We start from the raw sequence: 18,960 nt of genomic DNA, 5'->3' as shown, positions 1-18,960 counted from the left end.
GTATGGTTCAATTTCTTCAGTTTTGTTTACTTTTTAGTTAATTCAGGTCATTTCCACAAAAGAAGTTACGAGCCCTGGCGCTACAGCCTACAAGTCCATTACGAACGAATTGACTTTCCCAGGTATTTAATTAAATATAGTGAGGAGCATTTTTATGCCAAAAAAAAAATCTGTACTGATAGAAGCTCAAACCCTCTCTGCTCATATACATTTGCCAGCTCTTGAAAGATAAAGTAAAATGGTTGGGCATCGAGATGAATTTGTTGTTTGTTTGCGCGGTTCAGCAAAGAATTAGAGCAGACGCAAGAATCGAAAGAATCTCGATAACTCCAATTCTGAAGAGGTTGAATTAAACAGAGTTTTGCTCATATAATCACCAGCGTTCTATTGATGCAACAAAGCTTGTTCGGTAGAGAGGAGGGCACGGAACAGCTCCGGCGCCTTACCAACGCACACAAGGCCCGCATCATGTATCGCAGACTGAGCGATATATCACGGGTAAAAGAAAAAGAACTCAGAGTTTCAGCCTTCAATTTGATGTCATGGAGTTGCACAATGATGAGTTCAGCTTGTTAACCAAAGAAGAAAGACAGTCTGAAGCATACCTTACCAAATCCTCAATATTTCGCTAAAAGTACAGCATACCTTACCACACAGGCTTCAGCATTCTCAGTGTTACAGACGTTCACAAAAGAGCAGCGAGCGGCGACAGCCTGTCCAAAAATAAAATCTGCCATGATCACTCACAACAACACCGGCACCCACACGACGCCGACCCAGGTTCAGGTCTGATGGGCTAGAACATCTAGGGGACGTAGCAGATGGGGATTTTGATTCTGTGCAGCAATTATTTCCGGCGAGATAAATGTTTGTTACGTACAGACTATGCATATATACCAAAGGTAGATTAACAGCTACTGTATTATGTACAACACCTGTAACAGATAGCACTCAAACAAGAATATATAGAAGATGGCAGACGAGCACCCTTGTCTACTGATTAGCATTTGCTGATTGAGTTACACCAACTCTGAAAGACTTTGATGCCTTTCATCCTTTTGTCACAACAATGCCCGTAGGTACTAGTGCATATGTCTCCAGGAACTAGCAAAATTTCAGATATGTGATACTATGCACTAGCTAGAACTAGGGGTGTAGATTAAGCAAATTGATACCTTGCATAGCCAGCTGTCAAACATAAACGACAATTGCATGTAGCACGAACGGAGATCCAACACCCTGTCGAACGAACACAGTGAAGTGGCATACCAAGAAGATGGAAGCCGCAGTGGATGCATGACGACCTCCTTCAATAGCTATAGCTCCTCTTGGATTTCATGGCTTGATAACTGGAATGGAACAGACTGCTGATTAAGTGTTTGATTAATTTATTTATTGCAAAAAATGAACGAAAGGTTTCTTGATTTATACTCTCTGGTTGCCTAAAGATGTTGCTTTGAACAAAATGCAGTTTTGAAGTTGTGCTCTACGAGACTTGTACATTTATAATCTGAATATTTTAGAAGATATCAGTGGTCAAACTTGGAGAGTTGAATAAACATTTTATGTGATGTCAATGCTTGAAGTTTGAGTGAAAACTTTTCGAGAACCATTAGGAGTAAGACTAAGAGACTTAGCACGCAGATGATGCACATGAGCTAATCCGCTCAGACTGTTAATTTCAGTTCATAAAAAGTATTTTATATGTATAACTATCATACTTAAAAAGATTTTTTGCTATCCCTGGTCATAAAGGTGAATACTACATAATCTCTTTAAATCTGTCTGGTAATGAGTTGTAGCCAAAACTTCCTATCTTTTATTTAAAAGGTAAGGTGCACCCTAGTTACAGTAGACTGAAGAAATTTTGATTCAACGGGAATTAAAAGTTACAAAGTGGCATACAAGGGACTATATTCATTAAGTGCATAGCTTAGCCCTGTAAACTAGGTTACTACTTCGAATATAAACCAGCATTTTGAATCTAGTTATAACATTATTCACTTTCTAGGTACAAATATTGAAATTTGATGTTTTGTGCTCTTTAGTGGGCAAAAGGAGACTAAATAGATTATATAATTGTATGCGACACAACAACCCGACATTACCATTCTTTGGCTAAAAGTGCTACCTGATTGTTAATGTACCAATCCGTACTTTCCAAGCCTTCAAGCATATCAATAATTTTCTTCATTGTAGGTCTTTTGGTCCGCTCAGGATTCACGCAGATTAGACCTATCTGAATGCATTTTTTTATTTGTTGGCAATCTGTTTCTAGCGATCTAGACCCTGGTTCTTTTTGCAGCCTATTTCTCCAGTTTTGAAGCTCCTGTGAAATAGAATACAATGGTGAAATGTGAGATAGTGCAAAGCGGCCTCCATCTTGAAAGTTCAACAGATTTTTCTTACGTGCTCGATGAATTCCTTGGAAGATGATCTAATATCATATGGGTAGTCCCTGTGCCCTGTTATTACCTCCAAGATTATAACACCCAAACTGAATATGTCTGACATAGGTGTGATTATACCTCGCAGGTATTCTGGCGCCATGTAACCTCTACAATTTAACATAGTTGAATATGGAATGTTAAGAGAAGGAAGTGTCAAAAAAAAAGAAGGATAATAAAACACATTCCACTGATTACTGAAAGGCGGCGACTTATCAAGAGGTGATTTACTTACAGTGTTCCACTAGTATTTGCAGTCTGAATAGTTCGGCTTTGATCAAATAGTCTTGACAGACCAAAATCTGTAATTTTTGGCAGCATATTGACATCAAGCAATATGTTCGCAGGTTTTAGGTCCAAGTGAAGAATGGGTTCTTTAGATTGCTCATGAAGGTACTCTAGACCATAGGAAACCCCCTCAATTATTTTGCAGCGTCCGTGCCAATCAAGTCCAGAACATGCAGCTGCATTTTTAAAGAACATAAGAGCATTCTATAGATATTCACTTGAAAATCTGTTATTGTTATTCTATCTATATATATAGGACTTCAAATTTACTGTATTCTCCTTTTGCTATCGTAATAAGAACATAAATTTGAGAACTATGATTAAACTATGAAAACTGCAGTCTCAAGGAACTATTATAAGTAGAGAAACAAGTGGTTTTCCACATATTGATATCATACCTGAAATATACTTATCAAGACTTCCGTTCTTCAGAAGTTCTAAGCAAAGCAAAGTGTGAGTATACTCAGCAAAAATGCATTTTCCTTCATGAACCATATACAGATTCTGTGTTTCATAGCAGTAGCCTACTTGTTGCACTATATTTGGGTGCTTTAGTTTCATAAGGAGTTTAACCTCCTTCTCAAATTCCACCTGTGTGCTCACCGTTGGATGCACAAGCTTCTTCACTGCAACCATTTTCGCATTTTGTTGCACTCCCTGTTTAAAGTATCTTATTAATATGGATGTGGTTTATATGTGAGGAAACAAAGACATATATGATTTATTCTTACCTTATATACCACATAGAAACCACCTCTACCAATTATTCGCTCATCAGAGAAGTTGTTTGTGATGTCTCTTAGATGTTGTAAGGACATATATTGTGGAATAGACCCCGTCTGCATAAAGAGCTCCTTGGTTATTGATGAGTTGCAGTTATACTATTTTTATTAGCACTTTTGGCTTAACTTTAAAATATCTATCCAACAAAGAATATATGGGTGATGCCTTTTCTGTAAACAGACCTACTGTAAACTATCCATGTGCTAGAAACATGGAAAGTTAAGTGCACATGGAAAGTTAAGTACAACCACGCTCCATGCTCGCACACGAAGAAAAATAGGAAAAGAAACTTCTTACCCAATTTTATTTCAAATTAACGGGATGATAACGGCAAAGGAAAATAAGCAAAACTTGTGTTCTGTTGATGGCATATAATCGGGGTATGTTTGTTGAGCGACATATAAGCAAACTAGAAGCTCCCAATGTGTTAAGCCTAATTGATGGTACATTTCTGCAAATTACAGGGATCTCAGTCTCAGCCAGCCTCTAGCAGAGTTAACCATATTATCAAAGTGGTTAACTCCCTCAATAGGCCACCAACGGTAGGCAGGGCCATTGACTACCAGAATCTTTAACTAGTCTTCTGAATGTCCATCTACTGCGATTTTTCATGAACTAGTAATAGCACACTATGCAAGCTGCATTAGTCTACATAGATGTATATTGTGAAAATATGATTTGAGTCATTGATCTATCATACATACCTGGAGACTTAGGTCTTTTGACTGACCATGAGCAGTGCTGGTGGCGCCAGACTGAGAATCAATCCTGGACCAATTTGATTTATACCCTGTAACAGCTCCATCTTGGGCCAACTTATGGGACATATATAGCCTGCTTTCTTTTGGAGAGTACAAGCCAGGGTCCAGGTCAGTCAAGAGGCTTTGCCTATGATCATGAGGTAGTAACATTATTGTCTTAACCCTAGCTTCTAGTTCCCCCAGTTTATGGACAATGTCTTCTATACAGGGCCTTTTCTCTCGGTCTTCGTCCACACATCTTAATGCAATCTCAACACATGTACTCACTCGTAGGATGTCTATTTCATATGGTGAATATCCTGGCATTGCATGCAACCTTTTCGTGCAATTGTCACTAACCTGCATAGAAATTGGAACATGAAGTCCCCTAGAATGATAGTACAAAGGTTGCGTGCAAAAATAAATAAATGGCATATAACGAATTTATTCTTACATGTTGAATAAAATCTTTGGGGGACATTTCGAAACAACGAGAGTAGCCCATATTTCCGGCCATCAGCTTTATAATTATGGCACCCAAACTGAACACGTCAAACTTGTTTGATATAAAGCCAGTGTCGACATATTCTGGTGGCATGTACCCGCTGCATGATATCATAAGCATCACAAATATATATACAGTTAGTGCACTGAGAACAAGGACATTTTTTTAAAAGATTTACAAGAATTAACGTCTTACAATATGATCCATCAACTTACTGTGTTTCTTTGAAGATCTTTGTTTGATGCATTTTTGTCGAATCAATAAGTCTCCACAAACCAAAACCTATAATTTTAGGTGTCTTGCCCTTAACCAGAAAAATGTTAGCCGGTGTCAAGTCTAGATGGAGAATAGGTTTTTGATGTGCACTGAGAAGGTGATTTAAGCCCTCACAAGTCCCTTTAATAATTTTGTAAAGTGTGGACCAATCAAGTCGGCAAGCTGGTTCATCTGCAAATAAGTAAAAGGCAAGAAAATGAGGAAAGGTGACATATGCCTGCGAATCCATTTATCTTTGGCATGCAAACTAGTGCAATATAGAGCCAATTGTCGGTCATAATGATTTTACCTGCAATATGTTTATCAAGGCTTCCACTTTGTGTATATTCAAAGCATAGAACTCGCTCCGTTGCCACTGAGGAAGCATGTTCCGCATTGCGCTCAACATTTATAAGGCAAGTTTTGTAGCAGTAGCCAATTAAACGACCAACATTTTTGTGATGGACCTTGGTAAGGATATGCATTTCATTCTCAAATTCTTTGTCATCAAGTCCCTCCAAGGAATGAAGCTTCTTCACAAGAATCTCTTCCCCATTGTACAATGCCTGTTAAAACCGCTATTTAGCATGATCAGACCAGATTATAGCCAACGGTGGTATTATTAATTTGCCAAGTAGAGATAGAAAATATGATAATTGGGCATGCATACCCTGTAAACATCTCCATACCCATCACTCCCAATTTTCTGATCATCTGAAAAACCGTTTGTAATAGCTTCAATCAAACCGAATTTAAAATCCAGGATGCGCTTATAGTGGGCCAAGTTATGGGCCGTACATAGCCTGGAAATTTTTGGAAACTCCATGCCAGGGCCTTGATTACTCAAGAGAATCTGCATAGGATCAGGAGCTAGTAACCTTATTTTCTTAATCTCAGCTTCTAGTTCGTCCAGTTCATGGACAATATCCTCTATGCAGGGCCTCTTTTTTTGGTCGGTATCGACACATCTTAATGCGGTCTCAATACATGTAATCACTGTTAGGATGTCTATTTCATGTGATGAATAGTAACCCGGCATTGCCTGCCACCTCTTCATCCAATTTTCACTTACCTACATGTGAAATTGGAATATAAGCTACCCCAGAAAGGCAGCAAATGCATGCAAAAATAAATAAACTTCAATGTGGAAAGACCTATATGTATTCATGGTATAGATAAATAATGATTTTTTTCTTACAAACTCAATAAAATCTTTATGAGACATTTCAGAATAACGGAAGTAGCCCATATTTCCAGCCACTGTTTTTATAATTATGATGCCCAAACTGAACACGTCAAACTTGTTTGATACCAAGCCACTATCTCTGTATTCTGGCGGCATGTACCCTCTGCATGATGTCATAAGTATAATAGATACAGTCAGTGTAATACAATGAAAAAATCTATTTAAAGCAATACTAGAATAAATGACTGACTTAAAACATGCACTAGCTTACTGTGTGCCTCTGAGTATCTCTGTTTCGTGCGTTTTTGTCGAAGAAACAAGTATGGACAGACCAAGATCTGAAATTTTGGGCGTCATGCTCTCATCCAGCAATATGTTAGAAGGCTTTAAATCCAGATGGAAAATAGGCTTTTCCTGCTTGGTGTGAAGGTGATTTAACCCCTCGCACGTCCCTTTAATGATTTTGTAACAAATGGGCCAATCAAGTTCACAAGATTCATCTGCAATATGAAGGAAACTACAGTCATATTTGTTAGACATATGAAACTACTGAACAATTGTAGCTGCAATATGTTTATATACCTGCAATATGTTTATCGAAGCTCCCGCCATGCATATACTCGAAGCAGAGAACTCTCTCAGTTATTTTAGCCAAAGTAAGTTCCCCCTTGTGCTCAACGTATTTCTTCCGAGATTCGTGGCAGTAGCCAATTAAGCGTACAACATTTTTGTGAGAGACCCTGACAAGGTCACGGAATCCACTGCGAAATTGCTTATCATCAAGTCCTTGTAATTGATGAAGCTTCTTCAGAGCAATATATTCCCCGTTATCAAGCACCGCCTATTAAAATCATGTGTTAGTATACACGACCGAGCTTGTATCCAGCAGTGTTGTTATTAATTTGAGAACTAGTTATACCCTGTAAACTTCTCCATAATCGCCGCTGCCAAGCTTCTGTTCCTCTGAAAAGTTGTCTGTAATAGCTTCAAGCAACTGGAGTTTAAAGTCCATGCTGCTGTTTTCTCCCACCAGGCTTATCTGAGACGATCGATGATCTTCTTCTTCGTGACACAGAGATAAGCTAGCAGCGTATATAAGACAAGAAATTAGGGTGAGACGTTTTGGAGGCCGAGCTACCTGCAGGCCGAAATCTGTGCCGTGCAGTATAGCATTGCGATGTGTGCTCGTTCGTTAATACGGTCGCTATTAAGTTGCAATACAGCGGTACCGTGGGCTGCGGTGCTGTCATTGTACACGGGCCTCTGGTATGCGCCCACAATGTACCTACTGGGCTGTTCTTGTTCTAATGCTTGGAACCAACTATTCCCTCCGTTCCTAAATGTAAGTCTTTTTAGACATTTCAAATGAACAACAACATACGGATGTATGTAGACATATTTTAGAGTGTAGATTCACTCATTTTACTTCGTAGAATCTCTAGAAAGACTTATATTTAGGAACGGAGGGAGTAGGTGTTTAGCGGATAATTCCTGCCGGATTTCTTCCCAATTTTTTGTCTAGCTCATCTGCCCCAGTGCCCCTGGTTGTTGAATCTTGGTGGGGGGTGTCGCTGATGTGGAGTGCGTCGTTGCTTCCATGCATGAAGCTCGCGTGAACTGCCCAGGTTTGATTTCCTCTGAGCCAATCACTGTCGGCTAAGGCGCAGAGCAGCACCGTTTAGGACAGACACCTTGAGCAGGCAACGCTGGTGGAAGAGGACATTGGATCGTATAACGATGCTAGTGATGTGGTTGCCGACTCAAGCGACATGGCTCCTGAAGATACCAGCGATGCAACAGTCAGAGGAGATGGAGATGCAGAACGTGTGCCCGTCTCCAACTCAAAGGGCTCGTGCTGGACTAGACGGTAATAAATTGACAACTAATCAGAAAACGCACTGTCTGAACGGGTAATGCTAGCTTGGGCTTGTTCGTCCTGCGGCATGTATTTTTAGATTGCCCATTGACAAAACTGGTAAGAATGTGGATTTCTCTTATCGACAAAGATGAGAAGTGGTCAAAACTTGTAAGAATGCCCATCTTTTATGCTGAATGTGTGAATTTCTCTTATCGTAATCCAGTTCTCTCCAATATCAAAACAATTAAGACATATACTAATGATATGCAACAATGCAGGGCAGTGTTGTTCTAACTCAGAACCTGCCTATTGAGATACATGTATCAAAAATTTACACAAGGACTATGTTTGAAAATTTTGGTGAGATGTTGTATGAAGTCGGATCATATGTTCTGAGTGAAGTTGTACCTCGTCACGAGTACATAGCCAGGCATGTAAAGAAGGATTCGAAAGAGAAGTGGTGTAAAAATGAATTCCTTCTTCAGATGAACGATCTTGCTGATGAGTTCAAGTGTGAGTGCGAGATGTTCGATCATTTCGGGATGTTGAGTATCCATGCACTAAAGGTGTCCTTTTTTAAAAAAAAGGAGGAAGACCCCCGGCATCTGCATCTGGATGATGCATGTAGCCATTTTATTAATTGTTCACACAAGACCTTACAAAGTAATACAACAGTAAGACTAAAGCCAGCGTCTAGGCAACATCTGTCGCTACTCCTATCCAATTGATAAAGGGATGCTGATAGTCTGGGCCTAATACCAAACAGACCTCGCAGCCAAACCTAACATCTAAGACCTGAGCTCCCATCCAGGACGCCTGCCGGGTATGGGTCACTCACCGTTCCGGCGTGCTCTCAGAGGCCGCCGCCGCCAACTGCCACCGCTCCATCTTCAGAATTGTACTGATGCATCAACCTTGCTCGGTCCAGCTATCGTCGACGCCACCACGGCGCCCAACGACACCTCCTCCCTGCGTGCAAACAGCTGGGCACGTCGCGGTCGCCACTGATACACCTCAGCACCATGCTGCCAAGTACCACCAGCCGACACAGCTTGAAGTCTTTGGAAGATCTGTCGTGCGTAGCACCTGCCGACCAGGCATGACAAAGCGTAGCACCTGTCGGTCAGGCATGACTTGACATCTCCACCGAAGCTCTGTGCAAGACGAAGCCGCTCCACCTCGTGCCTCTGACTTACAGCGCTGCTCCACAAACGATGCTCTCAAGAGAGAAACGACACCGCAGTGCCGCCATCGTCCGATCTGGAACACCAGATCCTAGAGTTTCCCCTGGAGCAGCACGAGTGGGTCGACAGTAGTTACAAGACGATGTCTTCATCAAGGTAACGGCGTAGAACGCCGCCATCGCCTGCCGTCGGCTCGGTTTTCACCGGCAACCATGTCTCCCCAACTCGCAGCCAGGACTATATGATGGATCTCGAGATCCGATCACCAAGCCTCTGGCCGGCCACCTCCGACGAAGAAGATGACCACCACCACAGGCTACACCGGCCAGAACAGATCTGCCAGAGGTGCCGCCAAGCAGTCCACCAGGCCCTCGACGCCGTCGCCGATCTAAGGCCAGATGACATACCGCCGAAGACCGCATCGCGCCGCCGCCTGATTCAGGCCCGCCGCCGCAAGGAGCCGCCCGTGGCCCGAGGCCGGGCCGACCGCCGCCGCCGTCGAAGTCATTGCCGTCGCTTCTAGATCGGCCGCACCTCCACGCATGTTGGGGCCCCGCCACCCCTCAGACACGCGAGGGAGGGCCCCCGCCACCGCCGTCGGCCTCCGGGCGCAAGCCGGCGTCGTCCTCCAGCGACGGCGGGAGGAAGGGAGGAAGATGAGCTAGGCCCCGGCGGCGGCTAGCGTTAGGGAGCCACCCGAGTCGCCCGAGCGGGGGGCGACGCGGGGGCCTGTCGAGCGGAACCCCAAGGTGTCCTTTTTTGCTGCTTGCTATGTGTGCCGATCAAATTATTATACGTACTGTTCGCCGGCGCAAAAAATTGTTCATCTGAGATACACTTTTTGTTCTCTGTAGGTAATGATCCAGCTTGGGCTGTAAGATGTTCCGGCAAAACACGTGCTGAAATGTTGGACCAGGGATGCGAGGGATATACTCCCACCAGAGCTTCTGCGCTACTAGAAGAACCAAGGTCCTCTCAAGAACTCTTCGTGGCGACATAACAATCTGCATCTGTTGTGTCTTGAAATTATCAGACTTGCTGCTCCAGATGCACTTGAGAGGGCACAGGAAGAACATATGCACCAACCCCCCAAAAGCGGACTTCAATGATTGATTTAGTGTGTTTTAAGTTGATATTCGGACTGCAGACTCAAAATATCAGAAGTTTATCTTTTGAAAAGAACACAACATATATCTGTGGTGGTTTCTGTGTCGTATCGCTGGTATCCATTTTCGCACATACATTCCTGTTGTAAGCTGAATGTGTAATGACGATGTTGTCAAAAATCATATGGAGTAGCTGTGTCTAGTGGAAAAATGTTGGAGCTCCAGTTTCTGATTAAGTTGGTCGATGGTCTATTTCTGCTGTTTGACGTGTTCAGTTGCACGGGCGCAAAAAATTCAGATATGGCGCCAGCGTCTTTTGTGCTTGACCTCTCACATACAAAGCAAGTTTTTGCTTCCTGCGAATGTAGACGAATCGTTGCCGAATAAAAAGAAAACAAGTCCTGCACATGGGTGGACGGGGATGGCAAGTGTGCCCGCTCTGCTGTGCGACTCATCTATACATGAGCTGTCACTGTTTATTTAGTACGGAGTACTAGCAAATACGGGCAACTTAAAACGGCCGCAGCTGAAATACGGTGGGAGGCATACCAGCGTGGCACTGATCACGACCAGGACAAACAGAGTGTGATACCGGCCTCCAGATAGCTCGGCCACCAAAGTGCATTTCCCAAGAAATTATGCTTAATTAACATTCGAAATTAGTACATAGCCATTATTAGGGTCATAGCTACCGGATACAGTGGAAATTAATGTTCTTCGAATCGCAATCTAAATCTGGGTTCGCACCCGATTCGCGGGCCTCGGGTGAGGATTCGCACCACGATTCGTCGATTTTGGAAAAAGAAAAGAGAGGGGGGAATCGCAAGCGTGGCAACTAACCAGGTTCCCAGTGTACTCCCAAGCTCTGCCTTCCGTACTGCCGCGCTCCCTGCTGACGGGAGCTGAGCGGCAGCAGGGAAAAAGTCTTCGTCGTCACTGGATTGGATCCTGATTCGCTGTCCGGCGTGGAGACGCTGGGTCCGCCGGCTGGAGTAAGGCTAAGCAGTAGAGTCGCGATTTGGCGGTAGTACTAGTTTAGTGTTGTTGCCTTGTTGGTCCTTCGTACTGGACTTCAAACTTTTTCCTAAAATTTAGCCGGATCTGAGCCTCATCTGAAAGTATTTTGAAATTTGATCCTTTTTTAACCGTCAGGGTCGCCAAAGCCATTGACGGTAGGGGCGCAATGTCCTACCGCAAAAAAATCTCCAACCGTTTCCACTATTGGATTGCTCGCGCTGAGATCTTTAAAATTAGATTCCATGTTGATAGGTTTGACAAACTTTTTTCATGAAAAAACCAAATCAAGAGCACATTCTTTTTCCCTTTTAGAAAGCCATTTGTAAGAGGCATGATCGTGCCTCTCGCGGAAGTAAAACCGTGCCTCTTGCGGAAGAAGAAAAAAAACGCGTTTTTTCGTTTCTGATCGTTGTCACTTAAGTGATCGTTGTCGGTGTCAAAACCGGCGGATCTCGGGTAGGGGGTCCCGAACTGTGCGTCTAAGGCGGATGGTAAAGGAGGCGGGGGACACGATATTTACCCAGGTTCGGGCCCTCTCGATGGAGGTAATACCCTAATTCCTGCTTGATTGATCTTAATGATATGAGTATTACAAGAGTTGATCTACCACGAGATCGTAGAGGCTAAACCCTAGAAGCTAGCCTATGGTATGATTGTTCTCGTCCTACGGACTAAACCCTCCGGTTTATATAGACACCGGAGGGGGCTAGGGTTACACAGAGTCGGTTACAAGGAGATCTACATATCCGTATTGCCAAGCTTGCCTTCCACGTCAAGAAGAGTCCCATCCGGACACGGGTCGAAGTCTTCAATCTTGTATCTTCATAGTCCAACAGTCCGGCCAAAGGATATAGTCCGGCTGTCCGGACCCCCTAATCCAGGACTCCCTCAGTAGCCCCCGAACCAGGCTTCAATGGCGATGAGTCCGGCGCGCAGATTGTCTTCGGCATTGCAAGGCGGGTTCTTCTCCAAATTCTGAGTACCTGTTGAGTAGTGTCCGGCTTCCCATAAATGTTGCACTCCTTGGCTTCCGCGCCTAATAATGGCTATCTTCCACGTGTCGAGCGAATGCGAGAAGCCAGGGCATTTTTACATTTGCCACCCTAGCCATGTGAGTAAATCGTCTATTAAAGAGACGGGGATTCTCAGATCCAGATCACACCATCCTCCCACAGCGAGTATCCATCGGAGTGCGCCCGGAAAAAATCCATTCCAACATGGCCGGCCATCGTAGCTCCCCCTCTCGCTCCCGTAGCCCTAAGCCCGGTAATTGGAAGAAGTGTCCCGTCCCCCACAGCCAATTAGTAGAGTTACAGACCCAGGGATTTCTCCCTCCAGCGTATATGGTCCCCGTTCGAGCCGGGCTCGCCACCTACAATGGCGGGGAGCAAGCGGAGAGCTTTCCCAACCCATCCATGGGGGAGCGGGTATGCCTTGTCCCTTACTTATTAAGAGGGCTTGGATTTCCAATTCATCCGTTCCTCCGCGGGCTGCTGGAGTTCTACGGCATCCAGCTGCATAATTTCACTCCCGCCTCCATATTACACATCGCTGGCTATGTCGCCCTTTGCGAGCTGTTTCTGGGCTGCGAAGTTCATTTCGAGCTATGGAAGAGGCTATTCTGCCTCGTTCCCCGTACACAGGAGGGGTCAATATATCAAGTGGGCGGAGCCGAGATATGGCGCATCGCCGGGACCGGATACCTGCCCGGTACTCCGGAGAAGACATCCGAAGACTGGCCTTCGGAGTGGTTTTATATGGAGGACGTCCCCCTTCCGGAACCTATTCGGATGGGCCTTCCTGAGTTCGACAACGCTCCATTGAAGAAACGCCACAGCTGGCGCCCTCGGAGCCCCCAGGAGGAAGATAACGGAGAAGTCCTTTACCTGATGGGCCGGATAAAGACGCTGGCCCAATCAGGATTGACAATAATCGAGGTTATGTCAATATGTATAATGCGGGGGGTGCAGCCACTTCAATATCGGGGACAACCCATGTGGCACTTCAATGGAGAAGACGATGCCACCCGCTGCGGTCGTAAGGGTCCGGACTCCGTTGCTGCTCTAGCGAAAATACTGTCTGATTTATACAAAGGAGAGGAAGAGGAGTTCATCTGTATCAAGCCACGGGATGGATTCTCCATGTACAACCCCCCAAACTGGGTGAGCTACTACTTTTTACTCCGGACCTTCCCGCATTCTTTGTCATAAATATTTACCTTGCTATTTCATAGCAGGAGCTGCGAAAAGCTGTGAGGGAGGTCCACAGCCCGCCTCCACAACTAGAGGACCCTGACCGGGCCCTCGACCCCGGACTCGAAGAGGATCCGGACACATTTGTGGAGTTGATTGGCAGGACGTTCTATCAATTGAGCTGCGATGACGCCATGGTGGCCATCATATCCGATTATCCTGGACTACTCCCTGCATCGCATGTAAGTAAAACCGGAGTCCCAACTTCCGAGAAGGATCCCTTTTTCTGCACTTCACCTACCGCACACATATGGTGTCTTACAGGGAAGGCCCTCGGGACGCCATGCCGAACCCGCAGTAACTCACCAACAAGGGGTACTGAAGCCGGGTAGGCTTAAAAGGAAGGCGGTCAGGACTGAGACGCCGTCGCAGAGGTATGAAACAGAACCCCGCTCTATGGTTGCCGTCTTTTAAAATATAATAACGTCCATGTTTCCTAGTAGGAAAAACACTCTCCGGACTATATCCGGAGAGGTTGCCGGTCACGCCTCCACCAGTCGAGCTCCAGAGCCGGACATAGAGGCGGACGCTAACATGGGGCGAACGCCGGATGTTCCTCCTACAGAGGATGCGGATAGGCTATCCGCTACGAATTCCGAAGTGGAGAGTGCCATGAATCACAGGCGTCGCCGGGCCGTACTCCGCGACGCTTGTTTCTCCCAAGAGGCGTTCGATGCCTTCAACTCAGGAGACGCGTACATCCGAGCTGCTGAAAATGGTCTTGCCAGAGCCACGGACCAGTATGTAAAGGATATACGGGTAAGAAAATCTGATAATTATGTATATCAGTAGCCCCTGAGACTTGAAACAGTTGAACAACTGATTTAAGGATCATTATTTGTGCAGGTTCTTACGGAGAAGAATACCCAATTGTCTCAAGAGCTGGAAGAGTGCAAAGCCCAGCTACGGACCGCAGTTGCCGCAATGAAGGAGTCCGAGAAGGCCCGCTCTGGTAACACTTGTCTCAATCAAAAAGAATGACATGTACCGATTAGTATGCGGCGTGCATGCAAATCTAACAATAGATTCTACAGATGATCCCGGGGTTAATCCGGAGATAGTGCAAGGGGATGAGCAACATGCTCAACGACAGTTAAAGGCTGGCGAGCGCGTGCTTAAGCAGGTTAGGCGGGAGAAAAACGATCTCCAAGATGCCAATATCCGTCTGAGTGTTGAACTGAAAGATGTTCGGGCCCAACTTGCTGACTCCGTAAAGGAGAATAAGAGGCTTCGACGCGGCATTTTTAGTAAGTGCTTGAACGAACTTTTGATTGAGTTCGGCGAAGAAACCGGCTAACGGAGTTATATCTGTAGGCATGCTGACGGGTCGTCCCGCAGAGGAAATGCCCGGGTCTGCAGGTGATCTTCTGCCAGAGCTCTCAAAATTGCACGAACAAGTTCGGCAGGTGATGCAGGGCATTGCCTAAGCCTTGTGGCCATCCGCCTCCCTGCCAGGAGGCATGGGGGAGCTTGTAGAGAAGCTCAAGGGTGCCCGGCGGCGCTTCCGATTATGGAAGATATCAGCCTGCCGACAAGGTGCAAGGGAAGCCTGGGCCATGGTGAAGACGCGATATACCAAGGCTGACCCGAACCACATGGCCGAGGTCGGACCTGTGGGTCTGATGGGAAAGAGAACCCCGTCAGTTTGGTGTATGACCAGGTAGAATTAGCCGCAAAGTATTCCCAACAGGATTGTAGGCTAGACAGCCTGTTGGATGGTATAGAAGAAGAATTTAGTCAGTCTAAGTGACTGTGTACTTCAAGTGACATGTATTGTCCCTAGCCGGATTGTAAATCATTTGTCATGGCGGACCTTTTCGCTTCGACCTCCGGACCTGACAGTCCGGAGTGTATCCGAATACCCGCTCAGTTATGTAAAAACCGGGGTACGCGTGGAAACCAGGCGTAGGGGTCATAAGTGCTTGAACAGACAAGTACCCAACTAGCTATGTTATATTACATGGATAGTAAGAAACATCTTCCAGGGAGAATAGTTCCGTTAAGGGTTCCTTTCCCTGGGTACGCATGCATTAATGTGCATGTCCGAACTGCAAAAAGAGACACAGGGATATAAACGTCTGGGGGCATGTATTACAATAAATAAAAGTCATCTTTTGTTCACCGACCGAGTATTCCCTTAAGAACGCTAGCTTTCGGCTTCACCCAGTCTGAGGTACACATCCGGCTGACCCGGCAGTAACAATCGCAGAGGTGCTCCCCTTATGCGCTAGCCGAATTAACGGGAACGTAGGGCATAAACACAAGAGCCAGGCAACCCAGCTTGGCCAAAACTTAAGTCATATTGATGCATATAATGGCGAAAAAAGGTACATGTGGAAGGATAACACATGTGTGGGGCATAGAGCCCGGAAAATAGTTATATTAAGCTTCTGTATAAGAAGCCCCCAGGTATAATGTGCGCGGTTAGCGCGTCAAGATTGTGTAGTCAAGACACATTTTAGCCTTTCAATGCCTTGAAGAAAAAGGGAAAAAATAAAAAAAATAAAAGACAGATAACGGATATATAAAAAATTGACGGAGGTAAGGAGACGAACATAGAGTCCGGCACTAGGCGTAGAACCTTTGGAGTCTGGCTGCGTTCCATGGATTTGGCTCGAGTCGATTGTCCGATGCATCCCGCAGACGGTACGCTCCACCGGTCAGAACTTGGTCAATAACGAAGGGACCTTCCCATTTGGGCTTGAGCTTATTCTTTTTCTTCTACGGTAGGCGGAGAACGAGTTCGCCAACGTTATAAGTTTTGGCCCGTACTTCTCTGTTTTGATACCTTCGAGCATGTTGCTGATAGAATGCGGAATGGGCTTTTGCCACGTCACGCTCCTCCTCCAGGGCGTCCAAACTGTCCTGCCGATCAAGCTCGGCTTCTTTCTCTTCATACATGCGCACTCGAGGTGAGTCATGAATTATGTCGCAGGGCAGTACCGCCTCTGCGTCGTACACCATAAAAAAAGGTGTGTATCCGGTAGTGCGATTCGGCGTGGTCCGCAGCCCCCATAGTACGGAGTCCAGCTCCTCTACCCAGTGCGTATCGGATTCCTTCAAGGATCGCACTAATCTGGGTTTAATGCTGCTCATGATAAGACCATTTGCTTGCTCGACTGGACCATTAATTTGCGGGTGATAGACAGAAGCATAATCGAGCTTGATGCCCATGTTGTTGCACCAAAGTTTTACCTCGTCGGCTGTAAAGTTCGAGCCGTTATCGGTGATGATGCTGTGGGGGACGCCATAACGGTGTACAACCCCGGATATGAAGTCTATCACTGGTCCGGATTCGGCCGTTTTAACTGGTTTGGCTTCTATCCATTTGGTGAATTTATCCACCATGATCAATAAGTATTTTTTTTCTTATGGCTTCCCCCTTTGCGGGGTCCGACCATATAAAGCCCCCAGACCGCAAAGGGCCAAGTAATTGTTGGAAATATGCCCTAGAGGCAATAATAAATGGTTATTATTATATTTCTTTGTTCATGATAATTGTCTATTGTTCATGCTATAATTGTATTGTCCGGAAATCGTAATACATGTGTGAATACATAGACCACAACGTGTCCCTAGTAAGCCTCTAGTTGACTAGCTCGTTGATCAACAGATAGTCATGGTTTCCTGACTATGGACATGGGATGTCGTTGATAACGGGATCACATCATTAGGAGAATGATGTGATGGACAAGACCCAATCCTAAGCATAGCATAAAAGATCGTGTAGTTTCGTTTGCTAGAGCTTTTCCAATGTCAAGTATCTTTTCCTTAGACCATGAGATCGTGCAACTCCCGGATACCGTAGGAGTGCTTTGGGTGTGCCAAACGTCACAACGTCACTGGGTGACTATAAAGGTGCACTACGGGTATCTCCGAAAGTGTCTGTTGGGTTGGCACGGATCGAGACTGGGATTTGTCACTCCGTGTGACGGAGAGGTTTCTCTGGGCCCACTCGGTAATGCATCATCATAATGAGCTCTATGTGACTAAGGCGTTAGTCACGGGATCATGCATTGCGGTACGAGTAAAGAGACTTGCCGGTAACGAGATTGAACAAGGTATTGGGATACCGACGATCGAATCTCGAGCAAGTAACATACCGATTGACAAAGGGAATTGCATACGGGATTGATTGAATCCTCGACACCGTGGTTCATCCGATGAGATCATCGTGGAACATGTGGGAGCCAACATGGGTATCCAGATCCCGCTGTTGGTTATTGACCGGAGAGGCGTCTCGGTCATGTCTACATGTCTCCCGAACCCGTAGGGTCTACACACTTAAGGTTCGGTGACGCTAGGGTTGTAGAGATATGTGTATGCGGAAACCCGAAAGTTGTTCGGAGTCCCGGATGAGATCCCGGACGTCACGAGAGGCTCCGGAATGGTCCGGAGGTGAAGAATTATATATAGGAAGTCAAGTTTCGGCCACCGGGAAAGTTTCGGGGGTTACCGGTATTGTACCGGGACCACCGGAAGTGTCCCGGGGGTCCACCGGGTGGGGCCACCTATCCCGGAGGGCCCCGTGGGCTAAAGTGGGAAGGGAACCAGCCCCTAGTGGGCTGGGCGCCCCCCCATGCGCCTCCCCCCATGCGCCTAGGGTTGGGAACCCTAGGGTGGGGGGGCTTCCCACTTGCCTTGGGGGGCAAGGCACCCCTTCCCCCCCTTTGGCCGCCCCCCCCCCCACCCTAGATAGGATCTGGCCGGCGCCCCCCCTTCCCAGGGGGCCTATATAAAGGGGGGGAGGGAGGGCAGCAACCTACAGCCTTGGGCGCCTCCCTCCTCCTCTGTTACACCTCTCCGTCTCGCAGAAGCTCGGCGAAGCCCTGCCGAGACCCGCTACATCCACCACCACGCCGTCGTGCTGCTGGATCTCCATCAACCTCTCCTTCCCCTTGCTGGATCAAGAAGGAGGAGACGTCGCTGCACCGTACGTGTGTTGAACGCGGAGGTGCCGTCCGTTCGGCACTCGGTCATCGGTGATTTGGATCACGGCGAGTACGACTCCATCATCCATGTTCATTGGAACGCTTCTGCTCGCGATCTACAAGGGTATGTAGATGCACTCCTTTCCCCTCGTTGCTAGTACACTCCATAGATGCATCTTGGTGAGCGTAGGAAAATTTTAAAATTATGCTACGATTCCCAACAGTGGCATCATGAGCCAGGCCTATGCGTAGTTACTATGCATGAGTAGAACACAAAGCAGTTGTGGGCGTTGATGTTGCCAATTCTTCTTGCCGCTACTAGTCGTTTCTTGTTTCGGCGGCATTGTAGGATGAAGCGGCCCGGACCGACCTTACACGTACGCTTACGTGAGACAGGTTCCACCGACT

At 46.0% G+C, this 18,960-nt stretch overlaps 1 protein-coding gene across 2 annotated transcripts in view; it reads right to left on the bottom strand.

Moving 5' to 3' along the window:
• Positions 1 to 448: 448 nt before the first annotated feature.
• Positions 449 to 18,960, bottom strand: part of LOC109746106 (uncharacterized) — a 32,257-nt gene continuing 13,745 nt past the window's right edge. The window contains exons 2-17 of one of the 2 annotated variants that reach the window (XR_006666614.2): positions 7,124 to 7,286; positions 6,787 to 7,045; positions 6,476 to 6,704; positions 6,217 to 6,367; positions 5,689 to 6,090; positions 5,329 to 5,584; positions 4,979 to 5,210; positions 4,713 to 4,863; positions 4,223 to 4,618; positions 3,467 to 3,574; positions 3,134 to 3,392; positions 2,683 to 2,911; positions 2,410 to 2,557; positions 2,132 to 2,329; positions 1,176 to 1,349; positions 449 to 713 (exon numbers count right to left, since the gene is read on the bottom strand). Coding sequence is in view for 1 of the 2 variants with exons in the window: in XM_020305223.4 (XP_020160812.1) it covers positions 1,317 to 1,349; positions 2,132 to 2,329; positions 2,410 to 2,557; positions 2,683 to 2,911; positions 3,134 to 3,392; positions 3,467 to 3,574; positions 4,223 to 4,618; positions 4,713 to 4,863; positions 4,979 to 5,210; positions 5,329 to 5,584; positions 5,689 to 6,090; positions 6,217 to 6,367; positions 6,476 to 6,704; positions 6,787 to 7,045; positions 7,124 to 7,216 (3,144 nt within the window). In the remaining variant the exon portion in view is untranslated. Of the gene's footprint in view, positions 714 to 868; positions 1,350 to 2,131; positions 2,330 to 2,409; positions 2,558 to 2,682; positions 2,912 to 3,133; positions 3,393 to 3,466; positions 3,575 to 4,222; positions 4,619 to 4,712; positions 4,864 to 4,978; positions 5,211 to 5,328; positions 5,585 to 5,688; positions 6,091 to 6,216; positions 6,368 to 6,475; positions 6,705 to 6,786; positions 7,046 to 7,123; positions 7,287 to 18,960 lie in introns of those variants that run through there. The other variant, XM_020305223.4, reaches the window with a different exon arrangement.

The sequence above is a fragment of the Aegilops tauschii genome, chromosome 7 (genome assembly GCF_002575655.3).
Source record: "Aegilops tauschii subsp. strangulata cultivar AL8/78 chromosome 7, Aet v6.0, whole genome shotgun sequence".
Lineage (NCBI taxonomy): Eukaryota > Viridiplantae > Streptophyta > Magnoliopsida > Poales > Poaceae > Aegilops > Aegilops tauschii.
The sequence above is the reverse complement of the archived record's forward strand: the minus strand, read 5'-3'. Positions and strand labels throughout refer to the sequence as shown.